This window comes from Rhipicephalus sanguineus, chromosome 1, assembly GCF_013339695.2.
Source record: "Rhipicephalus sanguineus isolate Rsan-2018 chromosome 1, BIME_Rsan_1.4, whole genome shotgun sequence".
NCBI lineage: Eukaryota > Metazoa > Arthropoda > Arachnida > Ixodida > Ixodidae > Rhipicephalus > Rhipicephalus sanguineus.
In genome coordinates this window covers 176,971,487-176,990,901 of record NC_051176.1, presented here as the reverse complement: position 1 = coordinate 176,990,901, position 19,415 = coordinate 176,971,487, and the positions used below count along the sequence as shown (strand labels likewise).

General features: G+C 51.6%; 1 protein-coding gene across 1 annotated transcript; it reads right to left on the bottom strand.

Annotated features, from left to right (window-relative positions):
• Window positions 1-4,101: 4,101 nt before the first annotated feature.
• On the bottom strand, window positions 4,102-5,911 carry LOC119402890 (keratin-associated protein 19-2-like). Its single transcript, XM_037669936.2, has 2 exons — window positions 5,860-5,911; window positions 4,102-4,533 (listed from the first exon to the last, which is right to left on the bottom strand). The coding sequence occupies exons 1-2, from the start codon at window positions 5,869-5,871 to the stop codon at window positions 4,291-4,293; spliced, it is 255 nt and encodes an 84-aa protein (XP_037525864.1). The 5' UTR covers window positions 5,872-5,911; the 3' UTR covers window positions 4,102-4,290.
• Between the last annotated feature and the right edge of the window lie 13,504 nt (window positions 5,912-19,415).

Below are 19,415 nucleotides of genomic sequence, written 5' to 3'. Positions count from 1 at the left end.
TCCATGGAGGGCGATTCTCTGAACTCGATAACCACCGTTTGGTCAAAGTCCGCACGAACTACAGCAGCACTCACTGAGAAATGCCGTCGTTTTCAATAATTTCCTTTCAGTGTTGCCAAAGAGCCCTTTTAAATGGATATTGTTGGCCATGGGCCAATGAACATTGGTGACGATTTTAGTACGCACACGTTAGAGTGTATTTTGATGTGGTAGTTTTAGAAGAAGGTGTACTACGTCTCTCCGTTGGAGCTGCAGACGTGTTTCAATACGAAAATATACCGGTATCCTCTAAAAAATAAACGTGGCGCTGCGCTAAGTTTTCCTTTTTGAGATGTTTGAGTGTGTCGCGAACTATGGTAATGCTTTGTACTTTAATGATTGTGCCACGAAGAATTCACATTGATTAGCCGGCTAATTTACAGCCAGCAAGACCTCGCCTTATCGCATACGTGGGTTGACGCACAGTTGGGAATTAACTTGAATGTTCGGAGACGTTCTTTATTCGACACTAAGTATTTTAACGCGATAGCGTTAAAGAGCTCTCGTTTCGCAGAAATTCCGTTGTCGGTGTCGGCGTCGTTGGTTTTGTGCGAACAATCATCATCTTGTCCGTGATCGAAAAATCGAGAAAGATGCAAATGAAATAAATAATAAAAAAAAAACGTTGGTTCGAGTGAGAATAAAACCCAGTCCGTCTGCTTGGCAAGCACGTGTTCTACCACAAAGCCACGATATTGCTTGAAACTGCTTGAAAAAAAAAAAAAAAACACTATATGAATGTCATGTAGCGGAAGGAGTCTCCTTAACGCAAGCAATATTGCGTGGCAGAAGTGTAGAATCGCGCCAGGCGTCAAAACATGTGAATTGCGCAAAGAGTGGGTGTTTTAAAGGCCCACCCATTACGAAGCGCTCAGAGATATTTAATCATCAGCTGCAAAAACATGAACAAAGTGAGCAGCTGCACAGGTTCGTGTGTTGCCTTACGGGCGCGTAATGGGCCCTTCGCTGATTCGCAAAGGGAATAATTATGCCGTAGTGGGCACTTAACAACTGTACTTTCAGTAGGCATTCTAGGATAGTTTGAACCGGCCAATGTTAAGCGCACAGTCGTTCGTTTCCCCACGGCATGGCTGAGGCATGCACCGAGAACCGAAGGTAGGCTAGATATTGAGAAGGCGATGCGCACGGGGCACGATTACGCTATCGGGTTCTACTCTTGAAGGCGAAGCTCAAGCGTCCTCGAAGTTACTTTATTGCGCTCGTGACAAGCTATAAAAGAGAAAGGCAACCCCAAACAGTTCTTATATCACCGGATTTATTCGGAAGACTGTGTCAATGCAATTGTTGGACTGCGTGTGTGTGTTCCAGTTTCACCAGCGTTGAAAGCAGTCTGCATTGACAAAGATACAGTTTTGAGTCTGAGTCGCACAACAAACTGAATGCGACCTGGAAGCGCCTCTGCTATCCGACTCCACCAAGCATCGACCAGAAGAAATCTAAGAGAAAACGGAAACGTATTATCACTATTCGTAAAATTTCTTTCACGTTCCAGCCTGTAAAAAAACACGTGGAGCGTAAAAAAGCGCGGCTAAATTTTTATATGTGGGAGCGGCCCGCGGCGCTGCTGCCCTGAACGGCTGCGGTGCTCCTCAGGACTATCTTAATAAAGTTCATTGTCTGTCTGTCTGTCTGTCTGTCTGTCTGTCTGTCTACAGACGGCTTACCGATAGGACTTCTGCACAGCCGCCATCTTGTTTGGACAGCAATGTAGCCTGTGTTGTTTTTGCTTTTGATGCCTTCCATGCCTCCGGCTTCGTCAGAATTGGAACGAGGGTTAAGATGACCGCTATCAGCTTTGCTGTCCATTTAGCCGCCGACGGCGAGTGTTGCCAGATAGCCTATATACCAGATTGCTCAAAAGCGAATAAATGACTTGGAAACGCAAGAGCTGCCCAACGAACTCTGCGCAGTCTACTCCTCTGTAGGCGTGGTGCCTCGCCGCTCTATAGAATTAGAAGGAAGGCTGCGAGATATCCCGCAGATTAAAAGAGCGCTTGCAGCGGCAGCCCCTCGATAAAGAGGGGATCCCAAAGACTACATCAAGGCATGTAGTCCACGATTTCGCTGTCGAGATTACCTAATAGCTCAATATTTAAATTGCGACAGCTTGTCGACAGTCTCGCTTATTGACACTGAACCCATTAGGTAAAGAATAAGAAAATGCGGCCGTAATTCGGGGAAATTATCGTGGTGCGAAGCACTACGCGAATCGTTGTAGCATAAGACACCGACGCGCATGCGTGGAATTGTTCAGTGGGTAGATGGAGTGGAAGTTCTGGGCGTTATCATTCTACCATCGCACGATGTCCGGACGCATACCATTATCTGTTCGTGGAACGGTAGGTTTCGTGTGGCCGCAAAGGCGGACCGATCGTAAAACAATAACTGCACTTGACTAGTGAGAGACAGATGAAGCAGTCGAATGGCCAGACCACTTAGCCCCGAGAATGCAGCCATAGATGGGGCTCGGTGCTGTATAATAATTGTTGGGGTTTAGCTTCCCTAAACCACCATATGATTATGAGAGACGCCGTAGTGGAGGGCTCCGGAAATTTCGGCCACCTGGGGTTCTTTAACGTGCACCTTAATCCAAGTACACGGGCCTCAAGCATTTTCGCCTCCATCGAAAATGCAGCCGCCGCGGCCGGGATTCGATCCCGCGACCTTCGGGTCAGCAGTCGAGCGCCATAACCACTAGAGCACCGTGACGGGGCTCGGTTGATACTCTTCATCGCGTATATTTGTTGTGGTAAGCATATGTCGGTTTTGTTGTTTCATCGCGTAGTTGCGCCGAGAACAGTATTAAAAGCCAGCTCACTTGTGGAGGTAGCATGTGGCTACATTTAAACCGATTTGAGTTGCATTTTCATTATCGCTAAATAATTACTGAATCTACCCTGACATTTTTTTTACTTATAATATGTATTTCATAATCTCATCTTTCTATTCCCCTTTACCTTCCCCCAGCGTAAGGAGGCCAACCGGACATGTTTGTGGTTAACCCCCTGCCTTCTCTCTTCTGATTTCTTTCTTCTTTCGTCGTTTAAGAATAGAGAATTAGCCTGTGGTACTTGTATGGGCGAACCAGATTTTTTAAGGTTAACGAAAGAAGAAAAGAAATACTGGTGTGGCTTGGCGAGACATCGCGCGGCCTTGTGTAGAGATTCCTCTCAGGGTATGAGATATCCTGCACAGTTGTTTATTGAACTTGAACAAACAAACATGTATCAGTTTGCTTCATCGCATTTGAGGTAGATTACACATGTCGGTCTTCAAAACTATTGCCCGTTTTGTTCGCATTTTCTTGCGTTCATGCGACTGACCAGCGTTCACGTTCCTGAAAAAAAAAAAAGTTTCATTTTTCTATTCTAACGTAAACAAAACAACGACCATGAGGGCCTAGTTGGTCTCGGACAAATATGCCTTTCTTTTTCCCAAAAGAAAAAAAACGGAAACAGCCAAGATCACCTCAACTAAATGCAGGATGTCAATTAACTTGATAGAACGGCAGCTTGGGCTAGTTGGCGATTTAGAATCGACATATTTGCACAGCGCTAAATGAACGAGGACACATGAAAGGACATGTGTAAGCATGCCTTCTGTTGCCCTAACCGAAAAGGAAATCGCGTATCTGGCTGTGATTCAATAGGTTGTGCGTTTGTGCTGATGTGTGCTGTTGTTATCATGTGTATATATATTTCTAGCGTTTTCGCTAATAAAATGTAGTTGAAGCCAGCGCCTGTGTTGTGTCCTTTCAAGTGTCCTCGTTCAATCTGCACTGTGGAAATATATCGATTCGTGTCAATTTAGGTGCACCCTTTGTTGCATCCGCAATGCTCAAAAGATCTGCAGAGGAAGGCCAGCTGTTTCTTGCGCCCTCCAGAACATTCTAGAAGTTTCGCGAGGAGGAAACGTCACAGCGAACTCGGTAACACTTAAACTCCTTGTGGCAAGGCTTTTTCTTTTTCTCGTGAAATCAATACATTAGTTTGCGGCAGTTCACGCTCAGACTGATGATATTAAATAAGGTACAACGAAGAGGTAACTTTGACGGTGGAATCAGAACTTTATTTTTGGCTGATGGTAACGAGCCCGAAGGTCGCGCTTACGCAGGAACAATATGACTGTCAGCACACGACTCCGGACATTTTTTGCGACCAGCGTGCGTCGCTGGCCGCAGCATTGAGAGCTTGAGACGACCCTCTTGCTGCTACTTTCCAACGTAGACGCTTATCCGTGGAAGAACTTGCCGAGTCCGTAGCCACCGTAGCCACCGTAACCACGATAGCCGCCAAAGCCGACGAATTTCCGGAATCCCCCTCCGTAACCACCGTAGCCTCCGTGGCCTCCATAGCCGAAACCTCTGACCAGACCGATGCCGCCGTAGCCACCACCGAAGCGGCCGAAGCCTTTGTAGTAGGGATAGCCGTTGACAGCAGCCAAGGCAAAGACGATGGCAAGGCAGACGAATAACTGCAAAAATATTACAGGCCGATGAACTTGCATGCTTTGTGTAAGGCTTCGACGAGCTCTCGTACAGAGTCAAAACATATAGCGGCTACGTGCAAGTCATACGATTCAGACTAAGTTTTGGTGGAATTGAAGACCAAAGATATCACGTTCGGACCACGTTCAAGCAAGTCACAACGCGGGGAAACACAGGCCGGTTTCTGTTTACAGCAGAGGCCAAGACAAAATTGGCAGACAGCCGGTCTACTCAACGTAGCGTTCACGTTACTGGCTTAGATAGCTTTATCTGATCACTGATTGCTACAGCAACGATAATAATAATAATAATAATAATAATAATAATAATAATAATAATAATAATAATAATAATAATAATAATAATAATAATAATAATAATAATAAAGTAACCCTGCATCGCGATTTTGGTCGTTCATGAGCACTGATCATTTTCTTATTGTCATTTACAATAATTACTATTAGATCACTTGTACGCATTTTATGACAACTAAGGTAATTCTGTTCTACATAGGGGATGAGGGCATGACCAATTTTATTTTCGGACATTATTTTAAATGTTAACTCAGCGTGTTCCTTTGCCCGTCGTAAACGATGCTCTCCAGGGAAGTATAGATGGCCTCAAGGAAAAGTGGTTCGCATGGTCGCATCTCACTGTAAATTTAAACTTCTCGTTGCTAAAATACACCAGTCTAACCTCGGGCTGCCGCCAATGTTGCTCAATATATGTAGAGTCAAAAGAACAAAAAAAAAAACAAACAAGGAGAAAAAGGCTCGTGCGAAAAACTTCCTCTACCGCGACAAACTTCTAATAAAAGCGGTGTTGGCGATGCCCCATCCAGAGATATGTGCAAAAACTATAAGAAAAGCGGGAGAGACAGCGACGAGCGAATATGGACCGACAGCGCTGTCTCTGTATCTTTTTTACCAGAACTACCAAGGTGCCCACGTCTCCACTATTCACGGCTCTATGTAGTCGCTTGCAAACAACGAACACACATACAAAAAAAAATAGAGCGAAGATCACAACATGGACGAATAAGGACAAACACCAGTTACACATCTTGCATATAGTATACACGTGCATGGTAAAGAAAGCCAGAGACAAGCGACATCCATCACTTATCGCGCAGTTAGATATGTAACGGTTAACACCGACGGTAGCTTGAAGAGAGAAGTGCATCTTGGAGCGAGGCACAACGTATAGGAACACAGGAGCGGCACCGCATCAGTGCCCCGCCGGTTTTCGCTGTTCATTTGCGCCTGCTTCTCGCAGAGTCCGTGACTGAATTAGCGGGCAGCCGGACCACTCACCGTAGCCTTCATGTTGCTCGCTTTGATAGCTGGCACGAGAGCAAATGTCGTGACACGAACGGCGGAGTCTCCGCGAGTTGCTTTTATAGGGAAACCGCGGCTCGTCGGAGAGCGCCTTTCAGGCGGGAAGAGGCGAGGCGTGGTCTACGGGGAAGAGGACAGCGGGCTCAACAGTCCCGCTCCCCTTGCCGCCGCTAAGGTGCGCTGGCTGCTCCAAAGCCCACAAAAATGGAGCGCGCAACGCAAAAAAAAAAAAAAAAAAAAAAATATAATAAAAAATTCAAGGCCCAGCGAAGCCGCAGGTGAGCTGCACATCGCGGGTGCCGCATTCGATGGCAGCCCAAGGTTCCCCCCACCGAGGAAGATATGGGACCAGCGCGCACACGTTTAGCAATCGTTTCCATCGTCTAGGCGCCCCTGTTCAGTTGCGGATGACTTTCTCGACTTTCGCGCGCCCGTGTCGCCGAGCTTTCGCTTTTGCTTTGGCGTTGTGACCAGTGGCAGTAATGAGCCAGGTCCAACAAACCGATAGTGCCGAGAGAAGCAAAAAAAAAATAAATAAAAATTGCTCGCGCGAAGCGCGATTGACTGTATAATTCGAACTTTATAGCCGACCCGGAGATCAGCACTGGTGACTGAGATAAAGATTTTTTACCTACTGGTCTTGCATGGTGGCAATGCGACGAATAACGTAGCGGAAAAGAGGTCTGCTAATTATATGCACAGTGGTGTCCGAGAATTGCAGCCATTTTAGCGATCAAAGAGTGAAGAAGAAAGAAAAAAAAAAACACGTACGCACGCGTGACATTTTCCTGGTAAGCGACAGAAAAAAGATAATGAAAAGATTAATTAATGCATAGTCCGTCAATAATGTCGGATAAGAAAGTTGTGTGTGCGAGTTCAAGAATGCGACAAGAAGGAATTTCGCCCACCTACGCATTTTGGTGGGCTACAAAAAATAAAAGGAAGGAAAGAGAAGTATAAAAACTGTAGCTTTTATTATGTTTTTTCAGCGTGGTGTACGTCTACCTTCTTTCTCATATCTCGTCTTTGTGCTGGCATTTTCAAGTCATATGAACCAACTGCCTCAGATATCGACTCCTCTGGATGTTCTTTCTTTTTTTTCTTCAGGTATTTAACAGCATTCCATTGTTTCACTTCTCACTCAGCGAGTGCTATCTGTGCCTAGCTGCGCAGAAAATACAAAAGGCAATTCAAACTAGGCGAGGTGTACGCAGTAGCCCTACCCTGCCGTCAGGCGACGATATCGGCGCCATTCGAGCCATCGGCGGTTCCTTGGCGCGCTGACCCAGATAGCGTACCCGTGCTTACTGGCACCCTCGGCGTTCAGTGAGCGCCCGGGTATCCCCCTGGCCTCCGACGGGGGTGCGGGATCGCAGCTATCAACCCAACAGTAAAGGCTAGTCGGTAATCTAAAACAATCAGCTTCACGAACAATGGATACTCGCATTGCTCGGCCAGGTTTAGTCCTGATGAATAATTATATCGATTGAGAAGAATATGCGTTTGTTCTTCTTCGTGCAAGGAAAGACCTTGTTTTATTCAGAAAGCGCATTTTGCGTGAAATGTGAGAGCTGGAGGCTAGCCACAGACCACAGCCCTTTAATGCCTGCCGCTATGCTTCTGAGGATCTCTCTTCGTTGGTTGCCACGTGAAGTACACGTGAAATGTAAAGATACTGCTGTCCGTGAGGAAAGTGGAAGCACAGCAAGATAGAAAAAAAAAACCAGCATACTCGCCCAATGGTAAACTGAAAACATACCAAATGAAAACATACCGTCGCCATGCACACAGAATTCACGTCTGACAACATATGGCTCGGATTGCCATTTCCCCGCAAAATAAGCTGACGTCCTGTTCCTGCGCATGGGATTGGTTCAGAGGTTTGTGACTGCAGTCGCGCGACTGAAAAAATGGAGCAGTAAACGACATAGCCGAAGCATTCGCTTTGCAACCAAAGCGACTATTTTGACCACTCGCGCGAGCGGTGCTAGTCGCAGGTGTGAGCGAGCCTTTAGAGCAGTAGCTCTCCTCCTCCAGCTACAAACCCAGAAAACGGATTTGCGAGTGCTTTTGACCTTGAAGCTCAGTCAACGTAAATTTCCTCCCCTTCCTCCTCACATGTGCGTCGTCATAGCAACGGACATGCGCAGTGTCGGTTTGTTCTCTCCCGAGCACCCCTTTCCGTCGGTTGGAGAGAGCCGCGAGCCTGTAGGTGCGCGCGCCTGCGAGACCTCGACTCCTGTCGCAAGGCTCCCGCGACGGCAATGCGAAGAGAAATGTGGACAGCGTGCCGCTGCTCGCCGCGCGGGATCGCGGGGCCCCGACACGTCTATCTATCTATCTATCTATCTATCTATCTATCTATCTATCTATCTATCTATCTATCTATCTATCTATCTATCTATCTATCTATCTATCTATCTATCTATCTATCTATCTATCTATCTATCTATCTATCTATCTATCTATCTATCTATCTAAGGAAAGTCCTAATAATAATAATTGTAGGGGTTTTATGTCCTAAAATCACGATATGAGAGACGCCGTAGCGAAGGGCTCCGGAAATTCTGACCATCGGGTATTCTTTAACGTGTACCAAGATCGCACAGTACACGGGCATCTAGCATTTTGCTTCCATCTAAATGCGACCGCCGCGGCCGGGATCGAGCCCGCTACCTTCGAGTCAGCAGCCGAGTACCGTAAGCGCTACACCACTGCGGCGCACGCAAGGAAAGTGAGGAAGCTGAAGACAGAATACCCCTGGAAGACGCTCAACTACCATGCACTCGTCCACGTGGTCCACGTTGTGGACCACGTGGATTACGCAAAAACCGGGGTCAGTGCTTCCTACAATAAACCTGCTGAGAGAACCAGGTCTCTCGTCATTACCGGTGACTTAACCATTGATTTATCAAGACCCAACAACGCTTGGTCCTTATACTGCGTGAAAGACGGCTTGGATGTGGACAGGTCATCAAAAGACATCGCTGCCACGTCCACGACAGGAGGCATCATAGGTGATTTCATCGTAAGAGGCATCCAGGATTTCCACCAGCTGCACTATACCTCGCACTTCACTACTCCTCATAGCCGCGATCACGAACGAATCCGATTAACAAGTCCGGTCCAGCTGCTGGTGCTCACTGATCACGGTGATGACGACCTTGTTCAAGAGCTGTCAAGAACCCCTCCTACACATACACACGGGTTCGTGAAACGTGCGTGCGTTCTCCGTCATAACGGACAAATATAAGCATAACAACTGCAACTGTGACTGCAGTGTAACGTACGTGCAGCGCCTGCGCGTGCCACTTGGCTGTGTGTATATCTAGGGAAACTTTTCTGAATGAAGCTTAGTTGCGAGTAACGCCTGTCCTGTGCATCTGTGTTCCTTCTTCGTCCTATTTGGATTCGCGCTATCCAATATTGAAGACTATAAGCACTACATATCAGCTTACCGCGTCTGGTGTTGGTAACACCCATGTTGCTGTTCGCATCGTTACGCAACTGTAAACAACCGGTTATGTAAAACATATGCGACTCTTCAACATATGAGTGTGCGTATACCACTTCCACATTTCTCTAGCGTCATTCCGTAACGTTTCGTTCAATGTGAAAAATTACGCGCAGTCACCATCCCGCGCATGCTTCGCATAGGAGGCCACTAGAAGGCGCCAGGCAGGGAAGTCACGCTCACATCGGCTCCTGCTTTGCGCTAATTTTTCTAGTGTTTTTGCACAGAGTCTTCATAAACTGTTGCTCGCATCGGATCCGAGAAGGCATCAGGAATCTGTCGATACCATATTTGACCACAGAGTGATTTTTCACCAAGTTAGGAACATTTTCTTCTCCTGGGGGGGGGGGGGTGCCCTCGCTAACCCTAAGGAGCTGCTCGGGCGACCGCGCCTGCGGCCGGCCTTTGTAGGCGCGGTGCGCGTATTAATTGCTCAAGATGGCGTATCAAGTGCACGGGGAGGATAACTCAGAGGAAGAGTTTAGTCAAGATCAAGGTTGGCAGTCCGCTGGGGCCAGAAGAGCTGGCGCCAAAACGCGCACAGCTGACTCGAACGTGCCATCGCCGCAGACGGGCTCGCGCCGCGGCAAATCGGGTGGTGCTGCGCTAAAATCCAAGGTGCTACGGGCGGGAAAGATGCCCCCACTTCCTCGAGATGATATCAAGATTGTTATCCGGCCGCGAGGTGGACTCAATATCTCGAAGATTGGTGCAGCTGCGGTGGCTGACGCAATACTCGCCGCCGCTGGCATCAGCCAGGAAGATTTATGCCATGATACCCTATGCCCGAATCTACAGCAAAATATTATGGTTGCCAGTACTCCCAAGCGCGAGAATGCGAGCCGATACGTCCGGATGAAGCAGATACTAATCTCGGGCAAGGTGCATGAACTAAGTGCATACGAGACGGCCCCGCACTCCACGTGCAAAGGGGTGATTCGCAACATCCCCCTTCAAGACGACCCTGACGTCATCGATGCCAAGATTGTCAACACTAGTAACCCACTCGCTTTAGCAGCCAAGAGAATAGCCCAAACCGGCACTGTCATCGTCGCGTTAGACGGATATCGCGTACCGAACTTTGTCAGGTATGGACCGGTGCTGATGCAGTGCTCACTCTACCGCAAGCAAATCGACGTGTGCTATGCGTGCGGCCGCCTCGGCCATCGCGCTGACGTGTGCCCTACTCCAGGTGACATGATTTGCCTTGGGTGTGGTGTCGCAAACCCCGATGAGCAGCATGTGTGTACTCCCAAGTGCAAGCTATGCGGTGGCCAGCATCTCACGGCTAGCAAAGACTGTGCTAGAAGGTTCAAGATCCCGTACATCGTGCGTCGTCGTTGCAGTGAACGCGCCAAAATGGCTGGTGCCGCGTCACCGTCCCCGCAACGTCAGCCCGATACTGCGGACGAGTTCCAAGCTTCGTCGTCCACCGCGGATGCTCAGCGCAGAGGTCCCTGGAGCGGGCGCCCCCGCTCCAGGGGCCGCTCTGGAGGTCATTCCGGATCCAGGGGCCGTGGTGACTCAAGGGGATGTTCCGGCTCCCGCTCCAGGTCGACAGGACGGGCCCATTCGCGGGGACGCTCCGCTTCTCAGCCTCGCTCCAGATCCACGGCGCGGCACAACTCGTCGGGGTGAACCAGGTCGCGCTCCCGCACGCCCACCACCCCTAAGAGCAAGAAGAAGCCGACGCTCTCCTGGGCCGACAAGGCACGAGAAGGACGTGAGTCTCCTAGAGGCGACGACTCGTCTCGTGATTCTCCCCATGCGAAGGAGCTCGACGAGCTCTGACTAGCTAATGAGCAGTTGAAAAAAGAAAACGCGCAGTTTAAACAAGAAATGAGCAGGTTAGCTGCGGAGATGGCGGAGATTAGGAGGCTCGCGTCTTCACCCCCTTCAGCTCAGCCCGCCTCGGCCCCGGTCGCCATGGATACGTCTCAGGCACCGCACAGGTCTAGCGCACCCAAGCGCCGAGCAGTCGAGAACACACAGAAAGAAGAGACAGGAAACTTACTCTCGGAACTCAAGGATGCCTTCGTCAACATGCAGGCTACCTTAGCGAAAATTCAGGAAGCTATGGCGCACCCAAACATGGGATTAGGAGCACTGAGTGAGCGCATACGCAAATTGGAAGAGGGCGATGTTAGTAGAGACTGCAGGCCGACTATTTCGCAGGTCGCAGCACAACGCAACGTACTATCGCCACCTACTGAGGGCGCGATCCTCAGGGCCGCTTCAGCTGCTCAACCCTCCCCTCAGCCTAAACATGGACAGTGCGGACGAGAACCTTAGCATCTGGCAGTGGAACTGTGGTGGGTTTACAAACAAAAAACCACTTCTACAGCAATATTTAAGAACCCTTGAAGCTAAGCCCCAAATCATCGCTATTCAGGAAGTCGCGTCTAGCACCCCCATCAAACTCGCGGGTTATCTGGTGGTGTCATCGCATTCAGGAGGTAGGGGAGTTGCTACACTCGTCAGCAAAAGGTACAATTATCTCTCACGTGACCTCGGAGCAGTTGTCGATGGCATCGATTACGTCATGACCGAAATTCTCATGAACTCACCCAAGAAGGGCCTCAGAAGAAACAGCCTTTTTATCCTCAACGTATACAGCAGTCCCAGCTATCGCAGGGCGAGGGCGGACTCTCTCCTCAAGAGGGCCGTCAACATGGCTACTAGTTGCCCCCTTGTCGTAGTCGGGTATTTTAACGCCCCACACAGCGTGTGGGGATACGCCTATGATACTCCCAAGGGACGCGAGTTATGGCAGACTGCGACAGAAGCGGACTTGACGCTTATCAATGACAAGGATTTCCCCACTAGGAGACGTAACTCCACATGCCGGGACACTACCCCGGACCTCACTTTTGTCAAGAATGTCGGTGAGGTCAAGTGGGTCAACACGGTGCTAGACCTAGGAAGTGACCACTACGTCATCGAGGTATCCTTCGGGATTGCCCGCTTTAGGACGAGGAAATTCAACGTGGTCGACTGGGACGTTTTCGGCAAGGTCAGAGCCGAGCGCGCACCGACGGCCGGGACAGATTTTGAAGGTTGGTGCAAAGAAATCAGAGATGACGCCGCAGCAGTGACCAAGGCGGTCGTCACTAACCTCGACGTTGAAAACATGAACAGCAGGTTGGCCCACCTGCTAGAAGCCAAGCAAGCCCTACTCACGAGATGGAAGGGGCAGAAACATAACAACATAACAGGAGGCTACGCAAGAAGGTTTCCGAGGTTAACAGAGCGATCGAGGAGCACTGCAAAACCAGAAAGCGTCGAGGGCCAGCTCAGATCCGGGAAGAGCTGGGATCTTCTCAAACCCCCTCTCGATCAGGGCAGCACCAGGTCCAGCCAGAGACGATCCCTCGCGCGAGCCATTCATCTTGCTACCGACTCTATTCCGGACGAGTTGGTTGTCAACAAGCTCATAGACAAATATCTGCGAGTCGCGGATAGCTCTGCTACAACCCAGTTTCCGGACTACGCGGGGTGCGACGTGCCGGAGTTGGACCAGGACTTTAGTGTGGCCGAGATCCGACAGGTCTTTTTCTCCCTAAACGGCAGATCCGCCCCTGGCCCGGATGGCGTGACTAATAAGATGCTGAAGAACCTTGATGATGACTCCATAGATTTCCTCACCGAAAAAATTAATGAGGTCTGGCGCCAGGGGCGGGTCCCCGCGCAGTGGAAGACGGCCTACACAGTACTCATCCCGAAACCCGGTAAAGCACCAGGAATCGATAATTTAAGACCGATTTCCTTAACTTCCTGTGTCGGTAAGGTCGCAGAGCATGCCCTGCTGAACCGCCTCAAGGTGCACCTCGAGACCAATGACATGTACACCCACAATATGATTGGTTTCAGAGCTGGCCTCTCGACACAGGACGCCATGAAGTTGATAAAGCACCAGATCATCGACCAGAGCACGGGAGATACTAGAGCCATCCTTGGATTAGACCTGGAGAAGGCTTTCGACAATATTTCCCACGAATTCATTCTCCAGTCTATCGCCGGGCTCGGGCTTGGGAAGAGGGTCCACGACTTCGTGCGATCTTTTCTTAGTCAGAGAACTGCCAAGCTCAAGATCGAAGGGTACTTCTCACAAGAGCTCACCCTCGGTTCACGCGGCACACCTCAGGGCTCAGTTATTTCGCCAACATTATTTAACATCGCAATGATCGGGCTCTCCAAGGAGCTCGCCAAGATTCAAGGAATCAACCATACCATCTACGCAGATGATATCACCATCTGGTGCACCGGCGGGAGCGATGGCCAAGTCGAGGAAGCCATGCAGAGCGCCATCGATGTGACCGAACGTTTTCTCCGTCCAACCGGGCTCAGGTGTTCTCCATCGAAATCTGAACTACTGCTCTACAAGAAAAGACCCAGAGGCGGCGGCCACCGTGACTGGAAACCTGCGTCCGAAAGCGAAATACGGCTTTTCACTGGTGACGGGTCCCCAGTGCCCAGAGTGGACTCGCCCCGAATACTGGGGATGTATATTGCCACGCCCGCTTCTTCTTTTATTTTGATGTGTTCGAGTTTGACCAGCAAGGACGGTTATCAACGCTCGACGCTGGCCGTGAAGCAGTGTCCGAGAAGCTTCACGATTTTAGTAGATCGTTTTGTTAAGGTTGCGTGCCGCACGCGAATGTTCCAGCTTTGTCGAGAGATAACGCCGCCACCAGCGATATTGCTGGAAAGTTCCATAGCGCCGGTATAAAAGCCGACGCGCTTGACCGCTTGTCAGTTGATCGACGGTCGACGCTCTGTCCGCCGCTATCAGTGTGTTGCTGTAGATTGACTTACAGTTTCCCGGCCACAAGTTCGGCCAAATAAACAGTTTCATCTCGAACGTGCTGACTGCTGTCTTCGTCGTCACGACCACGTGACATCTGGTGGAGGTGCTGCTTCATGATCCGGACGCCACCGCGGGGCGCTGACCTAAGCCCAAGCCGAGAAGAAGACGACGCTAAGGACAACCCGGATCCTCGAACCAGCCGCCGGCAGAAGGGACTACAACCAGAGTACGGGCTCCTTCCCGAAAACACCAGGCAGCCGAAGACCGTCACATCGACCGCCGAGACGATGACAGACCCCCTGCCACCTACAACGGTAGTGATGCAACAGCCAAGGGAGCCACCGACTTTCCGTGGATCGTCGTTTGAAGACCCGGAGAGCTGGCTGGAGACGTACGAGCGAGTCGCCGCCTTCAACCACTGGGACACTGAAGAGAAGCTGCGCCACGTCTACTTCTACTTAGAAGACGCCGCGAAGACGTGGTTCGAAAACCATGAATCGAGCCTTCAATCCTGGGACCTCTTTCGGACGACGTTCCTTAATACCTTCGCGAGCATCGTCCGCAAGGAAAAGGCCGCTGCTTTGCTGGAGACAAGAGCACAGCTACCGAATGAGACGGTCACCATCTACACGGAAGAGATGACGCGACTTTTCCGCCTGGCTGATGCTGCGATGCCTGAGGAAAAAAAGGTCCGCTTCCTTATGCGGGGAGTGAAACAAGACCTCTTTGCAGGATTGGTGCGGAACCCACCGAAAACTGTCATCGAATTCCTAAAGGAGGCTACAACAATTGAAAAATCCCTCGAGATTAGGACGAAGCAATACAACCGCTCAACCCTGTCGACAGGCTACACAGAAGCGCACTCGCTAGGCACCGACGACCTACGGGAAACCATCAGAGCGATAGTGCGGGAGGAGCTGCGCAAGCTGTTGCCTTCAGCGCAGCCTCAAGTGGATTCGATCGCCGACATGGTCCGCGAGGAAATCCAGCAGTCGCTGGGCACCCCCGATGCAGCGCAGCCGCAGCTGCAAGCAATGAACTATGCTGCAGCAGCCCGACGCAACGCCCCCGCTCCTCGTCCACGTCATGACGCCGCGCCGCCGCAGCAGTTCGGCCGCCAGACGCCGCCGTCGCCACCACCACCAACGCCCTACCGTCCTCCTGTCGCCCGGCGCTATGCCCCGCGCTATGCCCCAAGGAAGACCGACGTTTGGCGCGCCCCTGACAACCGCCCGCTCTGCTACCACTGCGGGGAGGCCGGCCATACCTACCGCCGCTGCCAGTACCGTCAGATGGGGCTACGCGGATTCGCCGTCAACGCGCCGCGCCCCCAGCCAGGCGAACGGCCTCGCGACATCGACGACTTCCTCACCGGAACACAGTGGCAAGAACGACGACCTTCCCGCTCGCCGTCGCCCGGCCGTTACATGTCACCGCACCGCCGGCAGTACACTGGCCCAAACCGGGGCCGGTCGCCTAGCCCGTATCCGGAAAACTAAGGGCAGCAACCGATGGAGGTGCGGTTGCTGCACGACGAAATGCCGAAGATCCTCCGCGGCCGCCGACGACGACAACGCGAGGAGACCTGCAGAACACGACGCGAAGCAGACGAAGTCCTGCCGATGAAACCTCGCGGACCGAAGTAGACCTGACGACGCAACGGGGAAGCAGCGGAACAAACCGACGTAGCCGTGACCCCACGCCACGACCTAACTGCAACGCGAGACGACGAACTAGCGACCTCGACGTTCTTATCGACGGCCACAGCATCACAGCTCTCGTCGACACCGGAGCCGACTATTCTGTCTTCAGTGGACCGTTCGCCACCAAGCTGAAGAAAGTAAAGACCGCTTGGAGTGGACCCGAAATCCGGACAGCTGGAGGCCACCTGATAACGCCGATTGGTGTCTGCACGGCGAGAGTCACCATCAGTAACCGGACTTATCCTGCGAGCTTTGTAATCCTACAAAATTGCTCTAGGGATGTGATACTTGGAATGGACTTCCTAAGTGACCACGGCGCCGTCATCGACCTGAGATCTGAGTCGATAACGCTAACCTCAGACAAAGCGCTCCCGCCCCACGCGACGCCAGGGAACCATGCATTGAATGTGATAGAAGAGCAGGTGACCGTTCCGCCCCGCTCCAGCGTCATTATTTCCGTCGGCACCGAAAAACCTGCGAACCTTGAAGGCGTCATCGAGGGCGATCAGCAACTACTCCTGAACCGTCAAATTTGCGTCGCAAGAGGTATAGCCGAACTGCGTGTCGGTAAAGCAAAGGTAGTGCTGACAAACTTCAGCCACGAATATAGGCACCTCAACATTGGTACGACGGTTGCCTACATTGACGAATGTGTAGCCGCCAGCGATGCTTTCGCCCTCTTCGATGCTGCCGAACCTGCTTCGACGAATAGAGGTCCCGAACCGGATTTTGACGTCAACCCGAGCCTTGCGAAGGTCAAACAAGACCAGCTCAAAACCCTGCTCCTGCAATACAAGGACTGTTTCTCGTCGTCATCGCGGGTACGACAAACGCACCTTGTTAAGCACCGCATTATAACAGAAGAAGATTCTCGACCACTCCGTCAGAGCCCCTACAGAGTTTCGACTCGAGAGCGCGACGCGATAAAGAAACAAGTCGACGAGATGCTACGCGACAACATCATCCAGCCGTCCAAGAGTCCGTGGGCGTCACCCGTGTTGTTAGTGAGGAAGAAGGACGGGACACTGCGCTTCTGCGTTGATTATCGGCGCCTGAACAAAATCACGAAGAAGGACGTGTACCCCCTCCCACGGATAGACGACACCCTGGATCGACTTCACAACGCGACGTACTTTTCATCGATGGACCTCAAGACCGGCTATTGGCAGATCGAAGTAGACGAGAGAGACCGAGAAAAGACGGCTTTTATAACACCCGACGGCCTCTTTGAGTTCAAGGTCATGCCTTTCGGTCTTTGCTCGGCACCTGCGACGTTCCAGCGCATCATGGACACTGTACTGGCCGGATTGAAGTGGCAGACGTGCCTTGTGTATTTGGACGACGTCGTCGTGTTTTCCTCGACCTTCGACGAGCATCTCCGGCGGCTCGAGGCAGTACTTCAAGCAATAAAGGCCTCTGGACTGACCCTGAAGCCAGAAAAGTGCCGATTCGCGTACAACGAGCTCTTGTTTCTGGGCCATGTGATCAGCAAGTCTGGAGTGCGCCCAGACCCGCGGAAAACAGCGGCCATCGCCGACTTCGCGCCTCCCACCGACAAGAAGGCCGTGCGCCGATTTCTCGGCTTATGCGCCTATTACAGACGCTTCGTCAAAAACTTTTCACGCATCGCCGAACCACTGACGCTTCTCACGAAGACTAACGTGGAATTCAGGTGGGAAACGGAGCAAGTGCAAGCATTTGAGGAACTTAAACGACGCCTGCAGACGCCACCCATACTTGCGCATTTCGACGATTGCGCCGACATTGAAATACACACCGACGCTAGCAGCGTAGGACTCGGTGCCGTCCTTGTGCAAAAGACTGACGGGCTTGAAAGGGTTATCAGTTATGCTAGCCGGTCACTATCCAAGGCAGAAGCCAACTATTCCACAACAGAAAGGGAATGCCTTGCCATCATCTGGGCTACGTCAAAGTTTCGCCCCTACCTCTATGGCAGGCCCTTCAAAGTTGTCAGTGACCATCACGCCTTATGCTGGCTAGCTAACTTGAAGGACCCTTCAGGTCGTCTCGCACGATGGAGTTTGAGGCTTCAAGAATTCGACGTTACCGTCGTGTACAAGTCCGGACGAAAACACTCTGACGCCGACTGCCTCTCTCGTGCCCCCGTCGACGCGCCGCCGCAAGACGACGACGATGACTGCTTCCTCGGAACTATAAGTGCCGACGACTTCGCCGAAAGGCAACGAGCCGACGCGGAACTGGGGGGCCTTATGGAGTACCTCGAGTGCAAGACCGCCGTTGTTCCGAAGGTATTCAAGCGAGGACTGTCGTCGTTTTTCTTACGGAACGGCGTTCTCCTGAAAAAGAACTTCTCGCCACTTCGAACGGACTACCTTCTTGTCGTGCCCTCATCATTGCGACCAGAAGTCCTCCAGGCCCTACACGACGACCCGACGGCTGGACACCTCGGTGTTTCCCGCACCCTCGCCAGAATACAGGAAAAGTACTACTGGCCACGCCTTGCTGCCGACGTCGCCCACTACGTCAAGACTTGCCGAGATTGCCAGCGACGGAAGACACCGCCGACTAGGCCAGCGGGACTTATGCAGCCAATCGAACCACCTCACCGGCCGTTCCAGCAAATCGGGATGGACCTACTGGGGCCGTTCCCGACGTAGACTTCCGGCAACAAGTGGATCGTCATAGCGACTGACTACCTCACCCGCTACGCGGACACGAAGGCCTTGCCCAAAGGCAGTGCCGCCGAGGTAGCAAAGTTCTTCGTTGAGAACATCCTCCTGCGTCATGGCGCCCCAGAGGTCCTCATCACCGACAGAGGTACGGCGTTTACTGCTGACCTAACTCAGGCAATACTGAGATACAGCCAAACAAGCCACCGCCGGACCACAGCGTACCACCCACAGACCAATGGCCTCACCGAGCGGCTAAACAAGACCATCGCCGACATGCTGGCCATGTATGTCGACGTCGAACACAAGACGTGGGATGCCATCCTTCCGTATGTGACCTTCGCATACAACACGGCCATGCAAGAAACGACGCAAATGACGCCGTACAAGCTGGTCTACGGAAGGAGCCCGGCAACAACGCTCGACGCAATGCTACCAACCGCCACCGACGAAGACGATCTCGACGTTGCCGCCTATTTGCAACGCGCCGAAGAAGCTCGACAGCTCGCCCGCCTGCGCATTAAGAACCAGCAGAGGGTCGACAGCCGTCACTATAATCTTCGACGACGCCACATGGAGTACCAACCCGGTGACCGTGTGTGGGTCTGGACGCCGATACGCCGACGTGGGCTCAGTGAAAAACTTCTTCGGCGATACTTCGGCCCATACAATGTGCTTCGACGTCACGGCGCTCTTGACTACGAGGTCGTCCCGGACGGCATTACGAACTCCCAGCGACGCCGCGCACGACCTGAAGTCGTCCATGTCGTGCGCCTTAAGCCGTTTTTTGCGCGTTAGCGAACCTGAGAACTCTACTTTTTCCTTTGTTATTGTAATTTATTTGTGCATGCACTTGT